General features: G+C 33.0%; 2 protein-coding genes across 3 annotated transcripts in view; one reads left to right on the top strand and one right to left on the bottom strand.

Moving 5' to 3' along the window:
- The window catches only part of Mop (tyrosine-protein phosphatase non-receptor type protein myopic), a 39396-nt gene that overhangs the window by 639 nt on the left and 19552 nt on the right, over positions 1–19205 (bottom strand). The window contains exons 2-15 of the mRNA XM_070307763.1: positions 7166–7312; positions 6762–6964; positions 6299–6621; positions 6103–6215; positions 5609–5994; positions 5070–5420; positions 4724–4947; positions 4347–4582; positions 2064–4260; positions 1454–1992; positions 1023–1301; positions 619–803; positions 249–550; positions 13–162 (exon numbers count right to left, since the gene is read on the bottom strand). Of these exons, the coding sequence (XP_070163864.1) occupies positions 13–162; positions 249–550; positions 619–803; positions 1023–1301; positions 1454–1992; positions 2064–4260; positions 4347–4582; positions 4724–4947; positions 5070–5420; positions 5609–5994; positions 6103–6215; positions 6299–6621; positions 6762–6964; positions 7166–7252 (5575 nt within the window). The 5' untranslated portion in view covers positions 7253–7312. The remainder of the gene's footprint in view (positions 1–12; positions 163–248; positions 551–618; positions 804–1022; positions 1302–1453; positions 1993–2063; positions 4261–4346; positions 4583–4723; positions 4948–5069; positions 5421–5608; positions 5995–6102; positions 6216–6298; positions 6622–6761; positions 6965–7165; positions 7313–19205) is intronic.
- Positions 8584–15483, top strand: LOC138939914 (integrin beta-PS). Of its 2 annotated transcripts, XM_070308249.1 has the most exons (15): positions 8584–8836; positions 9851–10058; positions 10421–10649; positions 10754–10853; positions 11179–11349; positions 11483–11581; positions 11683–11847; positions 12115–12273; positions 12346–12477; positions 12684–12983; positions 13583–13804; positions 14257–14373; positions 14478–14670; positions 15126–15265; positions 15344–15483. In XM_070308249.1, the coding sequence occupies exons 1-15, from the start codon at positions 8678–8680 to the stop codon at positions 15419–15421; spliced, it is 2472 nt and encodes an 823-aa protein (XP_070164350.1). In that variant the 5' UTR covers positions 8584–8677; the 3' UTR covers positions 15422–15483. The 2 variants fall into 2 exon arrangements, with proteins under 2 accessions (XP_070164350.1, XP_070164351.1); XM_070308250.1 differs by lacking the exon at positions 8584–8836 and having other exon boundaries at positions 9994–10058; positions 10452–10649.

Raw genomic sequence — 19205 nt, 5'->3', positions numbered from 1 at the left:
AATTATATATACCTTGTTCCAGATCAGAATGTATTCCTACAGCAAGATTATGAAGAAAATCGTCCGAGGGATGACACTGCAATCTTCTTGATGTTTTCTCCTTATTTCCTTTAAAACTCTCAAAATTTTCAAATGTAGATCGAGTAGAAGATAAAATGCCGCCTAAAAAAAAAAAGAAAAAAAAAACTAATAGAATGTAATTTAACCAATTTCCTGAAAGAGTATCATGAAGAAATTATTTTTCTTACGTTTCATTAAAATGTCCTGAGCATGGTATAATACCAATCTATATGCAAATAACAATGATTCTTTATTCACAACTTGTTTGCGACATTTTGCAAGGCCTTTAAAAACCAGCGGTACATCTACAATTCCACAACCTGCTCGTATGTGACATACTGTTGTAGCAGCTACTAAAAACAAACTACTCAAGGAACCGCCGTCTAAACAATGTACAACTACAGGCTTGGGAGAGCAACGTCTTAATGCTTGCTCAGTCATCACATCGCTTGCAAATGCAAGTATAGCGCCAGGGCTACTTGGAAAACCACTGGAAAAGTAACATGTATTAATTTTGTTGTATATCTATTCTTTTTATTTTAATTATAGTAAACTTACTTAGAAGGCCACACAAGAAATTGCATGTGTACAACGATTTTTTCAGATTTCTTTTTATTATGTTGTATAGAAAGAGTTCTTTGTATATAAGTTGTATAGTTAATTATTCTTTTTAATGAAATTGTAAAGTTTCCTATGTCTAAGTTGTCCTCTTCACTAATGGGCCAATATAATTCTCCATTCAACTGTGAAAAAATTGTGTATTAAAATATATAAATTTAGAAAAATAATTAAAAAAAAATTAATTATTAATTTTTATAATAAAAAAATATACGATATAACCTATGTGAAAAAATAATATATATAGTTTCTTTATTCTTTCTTTATTATCTTTACTCTCTTTTCTTTTTTTATATATAATTTTACACTATAAAAATATATATTATCTCTATTCATATACATACCTGAGCATCAGATGCTAAACATGCAATAACTTCACTTTCTTGTTCCCAGATCATCGTCCAAAAAACATCCAATTTATTTGTTAAAGGTGTTTGAGTTATAATAAACGCCGTAGGTATCCATTGCGTGATTTCCATAATGTGGGATGCATTTATGTAAGATGAAACATCTGCGGACGATATTTGCACCCGTGTTGTATCATATGGAATACAATCGACCGCTCGATTTTCGGACGAATGAGCTAATGCTACAGTACTTGATTGTTTGCCATTTTCTCGTTCCTAAAAAAAAAAAAAAAAAAAAAAAAAAAAAAAAAAAAAAAAAACGTTTTATATAAATTTTTATATTTTTATATATGTTACTGCAAATATATTTTTGTTTGACATAGGTGACTTGACTAATATAAATATTGATAGATAAATTTTGAACTTACTTCATAGTCTTGAACTTCTTTCCATTTAATATCAAGGTTTGTAGCTCCGCTTAGAGTTTTTACGAGTAAACTATCTACAAATTTTTCATATTTCTCAACATCATTGATGAACTTTTGTAATGCTGCCGGTTCTCCTAAAGGATCTTTTTTTGGTTGAACATCATTGTACCATGTATCCCATACAATTTGTAAGTTCTCATGGTCACTTTTATCTTCGCAGGAAGTTGTTGCTTCTTGCTCAGTATTATGGGGTTTCTCTTGCTCGCTTTTTTCTGCCTTAACATCTTCCGCAATTTCGCCCGTTACAGTTTCTTCTTTTTTCTGTATTGTTGCAAGAGGTCGTACTTCCGGCACAAGTGGTGCATGATTTATAGTAATATCGAGATCGGCGAGAAGATCGACATTTGATTTCGCTTCCTCTGATTTGGTCGTAAGTTTCATCGGATTTGCGCTCGTTGTTGTGTTCGTTCCATTATTGACGGCTTGCATGTATGTTTGATTGTAATTAGTGTAATTTTCTGATCTTATAATCGTATTAGCTGAAACAAAACGAATTAAGTAGCGTAAAAATGTATAATGTCTCGATATTAGCGAAAATTATATAACATACTTTGACCCTGCATTTGAAGACCATAAGGCGTACTATAATATGTGTCGCTTTCCGTTTGAGACTGATAAACTTGATTATATTGCGATGATTGTGTTTGGCTGACCACAGCATTATTGCCCGCATTTGTGTATCTCGCATTCGTCTCTTGCTGTTGATGATAAATGCTACCAGCTGTTACATCGGAGGACGTTGTCGAAACCGTTGTCTCCTGAGACGGTTGAGAAGTCTGTGTACTTTGCAGATTAGATGCATAAGCATATCCTTGTGCCTGATTAGCAGGGGGATTATATGTGTATGCCATTGTGTTTGTTCCATGAGCGTTTTGCATGTAATTATAATTTTGACTTTGCGAATAATTTGGATATTGTACGTATCCCGAATAAGGAACTTGCTGTGGATATTGATACGACTGCGAGTAATTCTGCACCGTTGTTGGTTTCGCGTGGCTCTGTATTATTTCCGAGCTACTCGAGTTACTTAAATAAGCGTACGCATTAGATGTGTCTCCGGATAACATGCTACTTTGCTGTTGATATGGCGTACCAGCAGTGCCGTGCTGATAAGTTTGATAAGTACTCGGATAATTTGGAGCGACAGCATTCATTTGCATTTGTGTATCGTAAGCAGCGTAAGTTTTATCCGCATAATTCTGTTTACTCTGTTCCGTATTCGTCTGTTGCGAATACTGAATAGAATTAATGCTATGTAAATTCGAAGGATACGCCGTCGAATTTTCGCTCGCTGATGTTACGGAGTGTATAGATTGATGATTGTTCGTATTTGGTAGCTGCGATTGCACATATTGTGTCGGAGGAACAACAGTTGTGTCATATGTGCTGTGAGTATATGGGACTCGCTGGGTTTGTAGCTCTGCTGGATTGTAATATGTAGCATCCTGATGATAATTTTGCAGATATGTCATTTCAGTATGGCCGGTTTGAGGGAGCGAATAATTTTGTGTGAGCGTATTATCCTTCGTCGACAGCGTCTGCTGAGGTCTGACAGCTATGTTTTGATCACTATGAGATATATCTTGGCTTAAACTTGTCTTCTGTTGATTATCATATTGCTGAGGTTGTTGCGCAACGCTATAAGAACCTTGCCACTGATCGTCTGTCGACATGGTACTGTTTACAGCCGCACTTATCGTAGAAACGGGCACTTTTGTAGATACTGGTTGAACTTGCGAGGATACCTTGATTATTCCACTTTTAATCGCAGCTTTTTCTTGATTAGGAACATACGATGTTGCAATGTTGTAACTATTATAACCCGCTGGAGATTGATAAGCGTCGTATTGCAAAGTAGTATTGGAAACATTGTAACTGGTATGTGCGACACCACGGAATTTCTCTTGTGTGGTGATAGATGCAGGTAGTGTTTGTCCATTCGATAGATAAGAATTTGCAGGATATTGCATGCTTGAATTAGATACATCTGTAGTAATTGCAGATAAACCTGGTTGTTGATAGACACCCGTAGCGTTTGTATTAGTGGTCGGCAAAGAGCTCTGATTTAGGGCAATCGGATTTTCATAATAAGTCTGAGTATTGTATGGGTATGGGGAAGAACTTATTCTATAATCGGTATATGTTGTAGGATAGTAGTGTTGCGATGATCTCGTAGACGAAGACGGAATTTCCGATACAGGTATTATACTTGGAGATTGAATTACGTTTTTGTTTCCTGTGTCAGTTACCAATGACTTTGACACTGAATCCATTTGCAATGTTGCAGTATGTCCTTTATATAAATTGTAATACGGATTTTGATAACCAGTACCACCTTCCATTCTGCTATTCAAATAATCCTTTAACTTGAGGCCATTATTAGATCGAATACGTCCTTGATCATAGGTCGACGGTATTGTCGCATCAATCTTCTCATATGTATTTTTGCTATCTTGTGCAAGTATTTGTTCCCGTTCTTCTTCTTGTACCTTACATGTACTTTTAACTCGTTGCAATAATTTTGTAACGTTTATTTCTAATTTTCTGTAGAATTCTAAGCCTTTACTCGATTTTGCTAGTAAATCCTCATATGCGTCATAAGAATTGATCAAGGAAGATATCATCATTTCTCTACGTTTTAATATCTCCTCGACATTCTTTCTTATATTAGCAGTCTGTGCATATACATCCGTTAATGCTACTAATATGTTATCTTGTGCAGCAAGATTCTGTTCTATTAAATTTACCTGCAATCCAATGTTAAATTGTGTTTTATTTAATTTGTTATATATTAAAAGATACAAAATATTTCACATAAAATTTTTTTACTAACCAAACTCTGGTGCTTGCTAAGCTGAGGTGCAAATATACGATCCAAAGGAGCAGATTCAGAAGTAGCTGTGACTAGTAAGCGTGTTAAATCGTCTTGAGCGATTTGGTCTCGTAGTTTGCTATGCAATTCAAGTCTCTGCATCCGCATTTCGTCTACTTTATTTAATATACGTTTCAGTTCTTTAGTATGCATTTTTTCTATTTCCTTCGCATTTTGTGATTTTTCGGAACTTTGATCTATATCAAGCATAACAAGAATATATACGTATGTGCTACAAATATGATTTCAATAAGTTATGTAAACTATCATAATTATTTTATACAATATATTAAACATAAATATAAAAAATCAATGTAAATTCTGTATTATAAAGATACCTGAAAGGTATATACTTGGTGAAGGAATATGCGCCATTAAATCAGCCAATGGTTGAGCTAGAATTTTTAAGTTCTTTACATGCATTGTTATTGCTTTGTGCAGAGCTTGATTACTCTCTGAAGCTTTGTTATGTGCTTCTTCATATTTCTTAGCTTCTCTAGTTAAATCTGTTGCTACTATCGATGGTGGTCTTTTACCTACTGCATCTTGGTATTGCTTTTCTCTATGAAAGATCACAAATTCATTAGCAACATTTTGTGATTATTGTTATGTAAATGAAAGAAAAAGAAACATCAATGGTTTAAAGTTTTCAAAAAAAATCGAAAGAAATGATTAATTTCATACTTCTGTTCTTCATCCAATAAAAGTTTCGATATTTCCTTTAATACACTTTCAACATCTTGGCTTGTTTCAGATAATTTTCCCATTATATCTACTAAATCCTCAATGACATGTTGTTTTGCATTAAGCGCAGCGCATCGTTCGACTAATTCTTCTGGAAGAGGTAAGCATTCCCATTCTGAAGTTTGCGTGCTATCAGGATCCCATAAATTCATATGTTCTAATTTCAAGGATGTAAGATAAGTGTTAAGATATTGATCCTTTTCCTCGATTTTTGCTCCAATATAGCGTAATATTTTGGCTTTTTCCTCTGAATAGAGAGAACTAGCTTCGTGCACTTTCATAGGAACTAATCTATAAAAACAATATATAATATATGTTATGATAATCACATATTAAGAGATCAATCTATAATAACATATTCAATCATAGTAAAAATAAGGAAAGAAAAAGTTGCAATAAAAAAAAAAAAATATTTCAGTTATGTTTTTATCTTAGTAAAATAAAATCGAACTACATGTTGGAAAAAAAAAAAATATTACCTTGCAAATATATCTTGTCCTGATATTTCTGGATCATTTACATTAAATGATATTCCTTTAACTAAAGAAGCGCCTTTCACTATAGGAAGGATTTCTTTTTCTGGCACTTCCTCATGATAGATAAATTCGTTTTCATTTTTAGCAGCTTTTCTTTTGCCTTCTATTACATCATTTGTAAATGTGAGTGCTTCTTCCACTGCAGCTTTTTCTTCTTTAACATTTGCAAAATCATAAATTGCATGGGCTTCATTAAGGGATGTTAACGCAGCATTATAAAAAGCTACTCGTTCTCCCATTTTCCTTTGTTCCTCAGCTGTGAGGCCTTGATAAAGATATGTAATGGCAGAGTGATACGCTTTTTTAAACTTGACATAACGTTTCCAGCTCTGCAAAAATTTATGATAAGTTGTTAATTTTATTGATCTACAAAATATTTTTGTATTTATAAAATTGTGTATGAAATAATAAATATAAAAATTATAAATCTTACTTACTTTATAAATTTTGGTACCCACTGTGTCAGATACAGTTCCATCTTCACTTCCACCTTGCTCCAATGTGTTTAGCGCCATAGTAAAATAATCTACTATTTGCTTTGCAACTTTTGCTGTATAATACATATATCTTACAGTAACAGACAAAACTAAACAATTACTATTTAAATTGATTAATATAACTGACAACACATACCTACAATTGTTGGCTTACGATTATCCAACATACTCTTTTGCAATATGCATTCTTGAGCTTGTGCTAAGCAAAGCTGGTGCATAAAAGTCATTAATTCTGGCGCTAGATCCATGCCAAATGTTTGGGCATAACTAGTCTTCAAATGTTCAAAAGCCCATGCTGCACATTGGAAATGACTACATGCCATCTTCATTCCATCCCCACTGTTTCTTTCTGTGCGTGCGCCTAATTGGCTATGTATTGCGCCAATATTGTATAAAATGGATATCATTTCAAAACGAATATTAGCCAATGAACACACCATATTCGCATAAGTATCCCTCCTAAGAAAATATCACACAATTCATATAGACAAAATTTACAGTTATACAAATCTATGTATATAATTAAATTAAATCTTAAACACTTCTGTTATACAATCACACATAACTAAAATATTATAATGCAAAATATAATTCTATACCATGTAAATGTAACTGCGGCGGGGCCATCCTTGTTCATGGGAAACCTACTCTGAAGAAAATGCAACTGGCTGTAGTACTTTTTTAGCAGCACACAGCCGGCCATATCGACGGGTGGCCTAACCGCCATCGAGCGTAAGCTTTCCAATTGGTGTATCTCATTGTTATATGACTCAGGATCCTCATTATAAAAATCTCGTATATACTGAAAAAAGGGACAAAACAATACAAATTAGTAAAGCTATAGACAGGTTGCATTATGCTAGAAACATTGTAATTGCAAGTTTTTTATTAGCACTTTGACATTTCGCACAAACGGCAGATATGTAATTAATGCTAGAAGCATAGCGCGAAGACCTGACTAATTAGATATAAAAAGCCAAATATAAAATTGTGAGATTTTTACCTGTTTAAGTTTTGGTCCAAAAGTAGTAGGTTCTGGACTGACTTTTACTTGGAACCATATCATTGGCAATCTCGGTACTGCTTCCATATCGGCTTGTTTACTTAGTTTTTAATTTGTCAAATTTGCCAAACACTGACAGTCGGTCATCTGTCAAACGCATCGAAAATGGTGATTCAATCGAGTACATATACCATTATGTGTCTCGTACTATGATATATATGTGTGACGAAGGATTATGATTTCTTGAGGAGCATACTCAATCGAGATACGTGGCGACAATTTCTGCTCATGAAAGCGGTCACGGGAAGTGGATTGACACACACAGACACACATGTTTGAAAATAGATATTCTAAAATTAATAAGAATAATGTGATAAAAAATCTCATTATTATACAAAGGGAAATAAATATATTGCTTTTTTTACAAAATTTAGGACAAAAGTTAAAATATATAACATCAATGTATGTACCATCGAAGTTGTGCAAAATTTTTGTTCTTATAAAAAGACTGCAGAAACAAAACTATACGAATTTGTGGATTTAAAATCCATTTCAAGTAGCATATATAATTTTGACATTTTATAATTTATTATTAAATATATTCATAAAATGGTAAATAAATGTTACGAAAAAATAGCAATATGATATTCTTATGTTCCTAGATTGTTGAAAACACTGCCCAATTTTCTATTCACCATGTGCCATCTACCGGAAAATTAACAAACTTTCACACTAAAATGCATCGCTGACATGCTAGATGGCAGTGGATAGTACTTTTGTAAAATTTTTATCAATAAAAAAAAACAATCCTAGAAATATATCAACCATATCAATTTCATTCATGATATTAAAAAGCTAGAAAGTGTATCAATGATTGTATTTAGTTTTAATCAATATTTGATCGACACACATTATATGTGAATGAAAATATATGCATAAAATATAAATAATTTTTCAATATTGCCAGTACTAGCTGTCTCAAATTGAAACATAATATATAAGCAAAAAGTTCAATAAAATATAATAAAAATTATTCAATTTATAAGTAATAAGTACAATCCATTTATATTTTGACTATATTCCTAAGCATTCTATCTATACAAGCCTTTCCTATTTTTTCCCTTCATCTTTATATAGAATTCGAACAAAACATTTTATAGGTATACAAATTATTCATTCATTTACATCATTCATTCATTCTTTAACGTCTAAGTCATCAACTCAATGAGAGAGTGAGTGTTAATTAAATTTCCAATTAAGTTAAATTTTCAACATACACGATAAATCTCGTGCTTCGGCGGATCCGATCGCAGAAGAATTGTCATCGAGGAGGAGAAAACGAACGAACGTGATTACCTAATGACGCATTATGATCACGGCGCGTTTTATCACAAAGTCATTTCCGCGGGATACCGCAGTATCCTTTCGTGGATCGCGGGCGTTGGTGCCGCGGCTCTCGGTCTCGTCGTCCGCACCTCATTTTCGCCGTACGTCAACGTTAACGGCGAAATAATGACACGGTGGACGATGGCCGTCTTTCTTTTCCTGACGACGGCGCGACTCTTCGTACTCGCATCCTCGCAGCATCGGGATCGAGAGAACCTCTGCGAGTTCCAACAGACCTGCGCGAGCTGCCTACAAATGCCGCGATGCGTGTGGTGTTCGACGATGGTAATGAATATTTATGATTATAAACGCTGTTAAGAAAGAAGCAGACTCCGCTACGGACGAACGAAGTGACGGCTATTCGCGAGTCGAAAACGAGAAGAAACATCGGACGCGAGCACCTCTCGCGCGACAATCCTCCTTTCGGAACCTTCGTTCTTTCATTGGTGATTCATGAATGAACTCACGCGATTGCACCGCGTGACTATTTCATACTCGCAAGCACTTAGCATGAGAATGTTTTTTTTTTTTTTTTTTTTTCCCCCCGATCTTTTGACGGCTAAATAATATCCAGACAAGAAATGTCATTTTAAAAATATGTGAGGCCTATACAAATCCAAGGCTTTTAATAAGAGAAAAACGAGATTTATCTGTGAAATATCTGTATTATAATATTACTTTGTTGTAATTTATTACATTATATATAGAATAAAAATTCACATTCGTACATATTATAATAAGAAATAGAAAAAAGATTAAAGCTTATTTGATTTGATAAGAGAGAATAATTACAACATAAAGCTCATATGGCATTATTTATTAATTATCGAATGTTTGCAATAATGTTTTCGGAGCCATGCTACTTACACAGCAGTATAATTGATATGTATGGAATTTCGGCGAAAAAGATTTATCTTTAACGCATAAAAAATTACCTCTCAAAATAATATCAACAATTATTTATAACTTTAAAATATTTAAACCTAAAATGAAATTAAAAAAAAAAAAAATTTCATTGAAAAGATTTTTTTCAATATCTTTTATTTTCTCTGTGAGAGATTTACTAGTTTTTTTACGCCGGAAATATGTTAATCATAATCATCCGGTAAAAAGAATTATCGTAGATCAAATAAAATTTCTTCACGTGCCAAATGTGAAGAAAGAATTATTAAATTCAAGATATTCGGAAAGATCATCGATAAATTCTATTTTGTGCAATATTTGTAAGCTTTTTTAACTTGAACGTTTGAACCTGTAATGTGGTCGATGATACTAATTTTGTGTTCGTGACTTTGCAAGGTATCTGGACAGAATGCAAGCAGTCCTTTGCTGCGTTGTGTATCCAAACAGACATTTTTGAGAGAAGGCCATCTCTGGTGCCCACTATCAGACGTAATACATCACGAGAATACGATGGACATCCTCGAGAATTGGCCGTTGTCTTCGATCAAGGGTAAAGATCCTGTCCAAGTTCAACCGCAAAAGATACGTTTACGTCTCAGGCGAGGTGAGAGAAAAATTTCCCGCGCAAAGGTTTTATCTTTTATGCGTTTTATCTCCAATTTCTCTGCGAAATATGATAGTATTCTAATATTAGAGGCAGAAAAAAAAAATTCTTTTAAAAACGATAACAATATTGATTATTATTATAGAATGTGCAAGGCATTCACATACACACAAATATATTCATAATAAAATATAATTAGATAAGATAATTATTATACTATAGAGTTGTGCACTCTTGTATGTTTTTTATAATATTTAATATCTAATATATATATTTCTTTCACCATAATCATAGTTTACTCGAAATTCTATGAGAACAATAAAAATTATATTCTATAAGAATATTACATAAATTATTAATAGGAGAGGATTATCGCGTGATTCTGAAATACAGTCAAGCAGAGGATTATCCTGTGGATCTATATTATCTCATGGATCTATCCGCGTCTATGGAACCGTACAGAGATAAATTGTCGAAACTAGGCCTGCAATTGGCTAAAGCTATGCAAAGACTCACGTCGAATTTCCGTATCGGCTTTGGAAGTTTTATAGACAAGGTGGTTTTACCGATGACCAACACGCAACCTGACAAGTAATTATACAAAATAATTACAGATTGAAATTTTTATTGTAATAGTACAAGATCATATCATTGATAAGAGATGCATTTATAATCTGATTAAATTTTTATATTAGATTGATATCTCCCTGCACTTTGAAAACTGGAAACCCATGTGCGCCGCCTTATAACTATAAAAATCAGATGTCTCTTACGGAAAACGTATCTCTATTTGAGGTAATTATATGAAATTTTATTCGACAGATAGTGAAAAAGAATTAAAAGAAAATTCTAATAGGTAACTTAAAATAATCGACATAATAAACAAGTATATATATAAACGCGGTTCTTTTCAAAATCATAAATAAATAAATAAATATAGAATAATAATAAATAAACAAAAAAAAAAAATTAAATAATCATAGAATATATTTATCGAAAAGAAAAAAAATTGGAAACAAAATCTGACTATTAATTAAACTATTAAAAGTTAAACTATTCAATCTGTCAAGTTTTTGTGTTTCAAATATTCTATCTCAAATACAATCATTCAACAAATTAGGATCAGGTACAGGCGGCACCGGTGTCAGGTAATTTGGACGGTCCTGAGGGCGGTTTCGATGCGATGATGCAAGTTATCGTGTGTACCAAGGAAATCGGCTGGCGCCAAAAAGCGCGTCACCTTATCGTGTTCTCGACCGACGCGGTCTTCCACGTTGCCGGAGACGGTAAAGTACGTGATTCTGAATCATGCAAAATCCTCGGCGACTTCGAACGATAACGTACCGAAATAAATCGACCATAGCAACTTAAAAAAAAAAAAAAAAAAAAAAAAAAAAAAAAAAAAAAAAAAAACTGTTTCTCAGCTTGCAGGAATAATAGAGCCCAACGATTGCATGTGCCATTTGGATGAGAAAGAATTCTACAGTCATTCCCTTCTACAAGATTATCCGTCAATCTCTCAGGTGAATTAAAAAAAAAAGTTTTTTTTTTTAAAGAAAAAAATAACTTGATAATATAAAAGTATAAACTTAAATAATTCAAAATAATATATTTGTCCCTCTAGCTCAATAGAAAAGCGCGCGAACATAACATGAACATTATTTTTGCCGTTCCTGATCACAAAATTACGACCTATCAACGATTGAGTCAAAGTATCAGTGGTTCGTCGACAGGCACTTTGGAAAACGAATCGCAGAACGTCGTCGCCTTAGTGAGCGATGAATACGAGGTGATCTTAATATACTATGTTAGAAATAATAAAAATGTATATATATATATATATATATATATATTTTTTTTTTTATATAATTATTAATTTAAATATGTATAATTGGTTTTGCTACGCTACGTATTTCAATTCATGTAATAATCCAGAAAAATTAATAGAAAATTCATTAATAACTTAAGTTTACTCCTTTCAGAACATCTACTAATTTTATATATTTATACGATAGCTAAAAAATCAATAATAATTTGATATGTTAATAATTTGCAGAAACTAGTAGACTCAGTAACGATAATCGATACAGCACCAAAGATAATCAATATTAAATATTTCTCCCGATGTTTAAACAAAACGGCTGAATTGCTAGAACGTCAAGAATGCGAAGGACTTCGCGTAGGCAATGTTATTGAGTTTCAAGTTGTGATCAAGGTATATGAATTAGCTAACGCGCGAATATCTTGGTTAATCAGCAAGCGCTTATATTATTGATTCGATTATCAGGTTGTTGAATGCCCCAAAGATCCGAAAGATTGGCAGCAAACCGTGGAGATTAAACCCAGAGGCTTGAATGAGAGTTTGACTGTCGATATAGAAATCATATGCGATTGTCCTTGCGAGAAACCCGGGCACCCGGTATTACATATATTATAATATAAAAAAATTAATATAAAAAAACTTTTAATTAAAAAATAATAGTATAGAAAAATCTATTTGTATTAACTAATACACACAAGATTTAACTTAATATGTAATGTTCAAAAATACATAATATATACGCATCGGTATAATTAATCAAATTTGCGCAATACTAATTTACGTTTTACAAACCGGGATAATAGGGATATCGATCGAACGCTGCGGAATGTAAGAGTAACGGCAAATCAATATGCGGCGTGTGTTCCTGTAATCCCGGTTTTTACGGAAAGCAATGCGAGTGCGAGGGAAACGACATCGATGCTGGCGATTCGATCTCGATAGCCGACTGCAAACCCGATAACCAAACTGCAGAGATTTGCAGTGGACACGGTACATGCAAATGTGACGTCTGCGACTGCGATAAACGACCGAATCCGCACGAGATGTTTTACGGGAAATACTGCGAGTGCGACAATTTCTCTTGCAAACGCAGCGTTGGCCAGGTATGATTCTTTTGAGATTTAAAAAAAAAAAAAAAAAATACAACCACAAAAAAAGTAGATTATAAGTAATATATGAAATTTATAATATATTCCTTGCGTAAGATTAAATTATATACCTATTATAAAAAAAATAATTTTCATAATATCAAAAAAATATAAAAACCATTTGATATTATATGATTTTCGTGTAGACTAATTAATATTATTTTACTTTATTTTATTTTATTGGACATTATAAAAATTGTGACGTATAATTGGCACAATCCTGTACTGAGTAAATGTGATATTTTACATTAACAATTAAATTCAATACTTTTTAACTAAAATATATATATATATATACATGTACGTTTAGTGCAAATTATATAAATACGTGTGTGTAATATATAGGTGATAAAAAATTATAAACAGTCGAGATGATCTATCATCGTAACTTATTCCCTTGATAATCGCTTTTAGCAAATTCACACGGAATTTTCACGACAATCCTCTCTTCGAGACGTAGCGGCGTTTATAAGGGCGATAGAGAACAAATTGCACACCTTTATACTTTATGTCCATTATATGTTCGCCGTTCATCTCTTCTTTGCCTGTTTAAGGTTTGCGGCGGACGGGGCAAGTGCGAATGCGGTACCTGCAATTGCCTACCAGGCTGGGGTGGCGAGACGTGCGACTGCAAGGAGACCAACAGCACATGCATTTCACCGTCGAACGGGAATGTCGAGATTTGTAGTGGACGCGGTGACTGCATCTGTGGCAGTTGCCATTGCCAGGAACGGGATAATATCCGATATTCCGGACAATATTGCGAGGAGTGCCCTGTAAGTAATCTGCATGTGCCTTGAGGAAGGAATGTCGGAAGAAATCGACGAGCGATTTCTCTCGCGATAATGAACAAGAAGAAATTAAAGGAACACGAATAAGCATAGCGATGTTTTAATTCAAATTTTATTTTAATTGATTATTCACATACGGGCGTTTATATAGGATTACTAGGTGCATTCATCGTGCATAATGTGTGCAGGCGCATATGTGATTAAAATCTGCCAACAAATTTCTGATTATGAGTAAAATCAATCGTAACGTTATATAATTTAAATTATTGATTATTATTAAACTTATTTACACAATTAATTGACTTTTTGTAAGAAAGACATTTCGAAAATATTGTTTCAGAATAAATTGTACACATACATCATGTAGCAGAATCACAATTTCTTAATCATATATAAATATCTCTTCTTGCGAAATAATCGATTAAAATATATTTTAGACGTGCCCGGGACAAAGATGCGAGGAGCTGAAAGATTGCGTGGAGTGCGTAGCGTATAATACAGGACCGCTCGCGAAGGACGGGAAATGCGACTTGTGTATGCACGAAATTGACACTGTTAGTAGTAACTTCCTTCGAGATAATATCTACTATGCAAGCTGCGCGCGGGCGGTTAATAATTTGCAATGCAACGTAAATGGACGTTTATTATTCCACATCAGGTCGACATTGTCGAGGAAGATCCTGTGAAAGACGAGGAAACCGGTGCCCGCATATGCCGAACACCCGGTGATGCAGGCTGTACATTTGTCTTCAAATACCAGTATCATAGAGACGGTACTGGTGGAGACATTAAAATCTTCAAGATTCAAGCTCAGAAAGAGAAAACTTGTCCGGCACCTATTAACGTCTTCGGTAATTTGTCTTGTATTATATCATATGAATGATGCTTTATCATGACATATATGCTACGAAATATCTAATTTACATCTTATTATATTTTTCCAAATAACGGGTATAAACCCAAAAATTTGTTTCGCACATAAATAATATTAGAGGCAAAATGTATGAGAAAGAGATTCTGAAATTAATGCTTTAAATAATCAAATAGTACATAATGTAATTAAACAGCTGATTAATATGAGATTATTCTTGCGTGTAACATACGTGCTTTTGACAAATTATATAACAATTTTTATATTATTTCTGTTCAACGTTATTCTATTTACCTGACTACGTATATCAATTCTATTTTACAAGTGATGATGTTTGAAAACTAACACAACCATTACCATACATCGGATGCTTAACATAATTCAAAAAAATGTGCGAAAAAAAATAGAAAATAAATTTACAAATTTCTCCCATAGGTGTTGCGCTGGGCGTCGTCATAAGTACCGTCATTATCGGTTTCCTGATTCTCCTCATTTGGAAGATTCTCACGATGATCCACGATAAGAGAGAATACGCGAAGTTCGAGAAGGAGCGAGCTCTCGCCAAATGGGACAGGGTGAGTCGCTATTCGCCATTGTTTCCGATTGCGTGACTACAAAATTGCCAGAACGTCAATATGTCGGAAATGTTTCAGGGTGAAAATCCTCTCTACAAACAAGCGACATCGACTTTCTGCAATCCGACGTTCAACGAGAATGCTAAGGATTTATAATTTATAATAATTTTAGATTCTCATTGTGATATTAGCGTTTCTATTAAAACCTTTCGATTCCATTTCTCGTGCATTGAAGTTACATAACAACATTTTGAATATTTTAAAATATGACAAACAGATATCATCTTTTATTATTTATTAATATAATTTTGCTGTAATTATATTAATAGAGATATTGAGAGAGAGAGAGAGAGAGAGAATATTTTATAAATAAATTAATTTATTATCTTAGATTTCAATAATAAATTAAAAATATGACATACGAAAAATAATAATTAATACATAAATTATTCAAATTAAAAAATAAAATTTGTGCAGCACAAATTGTGCATGCACTTCTAATAAAGAAAATTGATATAAATTATAACATTTTGTGTTATATAAAAAATCTTCTTAGATTTTATTGTACAAATAGAAATATTCTCAAGTATATATAAAAAGGGGATTTTAACGCTAATCGTCTAATGTATCGGATCCGACGACTAGCGCCACGCCAAGTGAACGAATCGAGCAAGCCGCAATGGGTGCCATGTCTTTTAATTGCCGCATAATGAGTCGACCAATCGGCAGCATGCAAGAGTCGCTCGCAAAAACGAGCAAAACTTTCTGTAGCTCTTTCTCTTCCCCCCTCTCTCTCTCTCTCTCTCTCTCTTCTTCCTCTTGCGTCTTTCTCTCGCTTGTCGAGCTTATAATAACACGACTGTTCAAATACTTCCTGTTTCCCCCTATTTACTACGAAATCTAATTGCGTAGGTTTCTTGATAAGACACGTTTTATCGTTTCGTTCCTTTACCGTAAAGCCATTTTCACGCCGATGGCTTAAAATTTTGATTTCTTGATAAGCAACCGAATATTATCATTGAAAGCTCCCCAAACTATTTTATAAATATAAACAATTTTTGTTTTATTTTACTTTAATATATACTAGAACAGCACAGACGCGCGCTTTTATTTATGGACATTTTTCAATTTTTTTTAACTTTTCTTCCCTAACTTTAACTTTTTCTTTCACAAATTGTCAAACTGTCAAAATTCGCATGATTTGACAGTTGCAAATAATACGAATGAAGCAAGTCGCAGCGCACAAGCGAGACAGCCAATCAGCATCGCGGAAAAGAGGCTTCGACGCTTCATGCCTTTTTTAGAAAGGGAAACATCAAACTATAACAAATGTTAAAGAAAAGCTGCTTCCTTTAGATAACGGGAGTTAAAAATAACTTTCATTCATATTCATCTTTGAAGAGAAATCTTTCTCTATCTCATTAAAGAACTTCTGAAGCTCTGAAGCTGTCAGTGTTTTTCAATAGATTTTAATTATCGCTCGGAAGATTTTAAATCAATCAATCATTGCCAATTAACGTAATGATATTTATTGCCAGTATATTTTATTAGTTTCTCAATTTTATCAGCGATACATCGTTGTTGCTCTGTAAACAAAATTAACGACAAATTAATCGAGAGAAAGACGGCGGAACTCGTCGATATACCGATCACTCGTAAATCAATTTTAAATTTGATCCTGGTTTCCTCGAAAACTGAGATAGATCCTGCCCTCTGTCTCGATTGTTTCGAGTATCCTCTGGCTTCGTACTTTATTGACTGCCTGCTCACAAGGAAGGCAAGCGTGGAGCTCGTAAGGAGCTCGTAAATTCGTCACCATACTCGGCTCCCGCCACAGAGCCCCGGAGCGAATCGCACTATATTTCCCACTGAAAACTTAAGGCACCATCTACATTCGATATGCCTTTGTGATTCGATTAATTGTCGATCGTCGAGTAAGCAAAAATTTTATAGTAAATTTTAGATACGTAGATATAGGAATAAAAAATATATTAAATAGAAAAATTAATAAGAATACGAAGTAAATGTCCTTAAGATTCATATGGAAACAATTATAATAATAAATAAAAAAATAAAAATATTATAATATTATGCGTACTTAAAAAAGAAAGATTAAACGGAATAAAAGAACGATATTAAAACCGTAATAATAATACTGAGAACTATAATAAGAACAAGAATTTTAGTAATAATAACATAATTCTAGCAATAATTATAATGGTAAAAATATTTTTATAATTGAAATATTTTTATAATTGTAATAGTAAATTAAGAATTATATACTAGATATTGAATGATAAAAAGTAAACGAAGTAAGAAATATTAATAAATGAGATAAATCTAATGTAATAATATGCAACTTATGAGAGCATTATTTTCACATTATTGAGGAAACGTCGAGTTTTAGAAACAAATATATATTGTAAGCAAATGTCTTTTATGTATAAAATTCTCTAATCGTAGCAATGGATAAACAAAAATTAGAATTTGTCAAACGTCTTTGTTTTACTTATGAAAGCTTGTTAGTTGACTCCGTTATCATTCACGGTGCCTTTAACGCCTCGTAAAAGCAAGATATGTAACGTTCAAAATAGCCGTAGCCACGCCTATTACCTGTATGGCGAAGGTACAGGATCATTTAGGCGACTTACACTCGTAAATGGACCGTGTTGATGAATCAGTAGTCGATTACAAGGCGACGTGCTTTTTCAAAACGACCATCGACTGCCTTCCTAATTGGTTTCCAACTCAACGACATATGGCTTATGTGTATATTTTCTTTTTGAACAATCAATCATATATCTCTTTAGGAACTCAAATTCGAGTAATACTCAAAGAATAGCAATATTAAAGTAATTTTGTTTTATTTTTATAATAATGCAATATAGGGAAAATTGTATTTTATAAAATGCGCGTGTATATAATATAGTTATATATGTGATTAAATTTGAAATGTGACTAAATTTAAAAAACTAGAACGAAATTTAAAATTTCCTCGAAATTATCTAAAAAATTTTTGTTGTTTATCTAAACTTCATATTTGAAATTTTTGAAAACTTAAATCGTCAAAATTTTGTTATTTTAAGTGTTATTCCATCTTATTTATATTTTTATTATTATATGTTAACTGTTATTTGTTTGAAAGATATAAAAATATCTTTGTGATCACACATAAACTATATATATATATATATGTCATGTTTTCACGAATTTAATATAAAAAATTACTTACATACGAGTATTATTATTCTAATCTATCGACCAACTATAGGCATCAATTTTTCCATACATTGTTTCATATTTTTCCGAATGTTTCTCGATTATACTGAACAATTATATTATTAATGATATAATTATTACATAAAATATCAATTTTCTGATCTTATTTTACAAATTCCGATTTGCTTTTTTTTTTTTTTTACGAATCACGATTCGCTCTTCGTATGGCCGAGCCTTAAGAACGAATCTAAGAAAATCGCTCTGAGAAAGACGGTGAAAGGGAAAGGAGGGAGGGAGAGACTCGGCGCTTCGAATACTAAATCATTGCCGCACGTCCGTTTCTTTACATTGCGCAGATTTTATTGATTATTTTACGGCCGGGAACATTGTAAATCTCTTCATCCCGCATCGACGGCCCTCTGTGAGGTGGCCCCGTTGGGCGCTCGTAGCACCAATTATGCGAATCGTCGAAAAATATTGTTTGCTCGTATATTCGTCTCTGAATATGGCAGGAGCGTTTCGAGTAATATCATTTCATCGATTTTTCGCCAGCCGTTCGTGCTTGGTTAATTGCACTACGTGTGTATGGGCAATCGAATATTATTAGCTGACATAAGTGTTATTATTTAAAATCAAGATATTATTTTATTTCTTACATCATATAAATACGAGTTAATGAGCATCGTCTTGATACTGGAAATATGTTGCAATTACTATGATC

The sequence above is a fragment of the Polyergus mexicanus genome, unplaced genomic scaffold (assembly GCF_030449975.1).
Source record: "Polyergus mexicanus isolate NDT 795.1 unplaced genomic scaffold, iyPolMexi1.0 SCAF_15, whole genome shotgun sequence".
NCBI classification, from domain to species: domain Eukaryota; kingdom Metazoa; phylum Arthropoda; class Insecta; order Hymenoptera; family Formicidae; genus Polyergus; species Polyergus mexicanus.
Note: the sequence above shows the minus strand (reverse complement) of the source record. Positions and strands in the feature narration are given on the sequence as shown.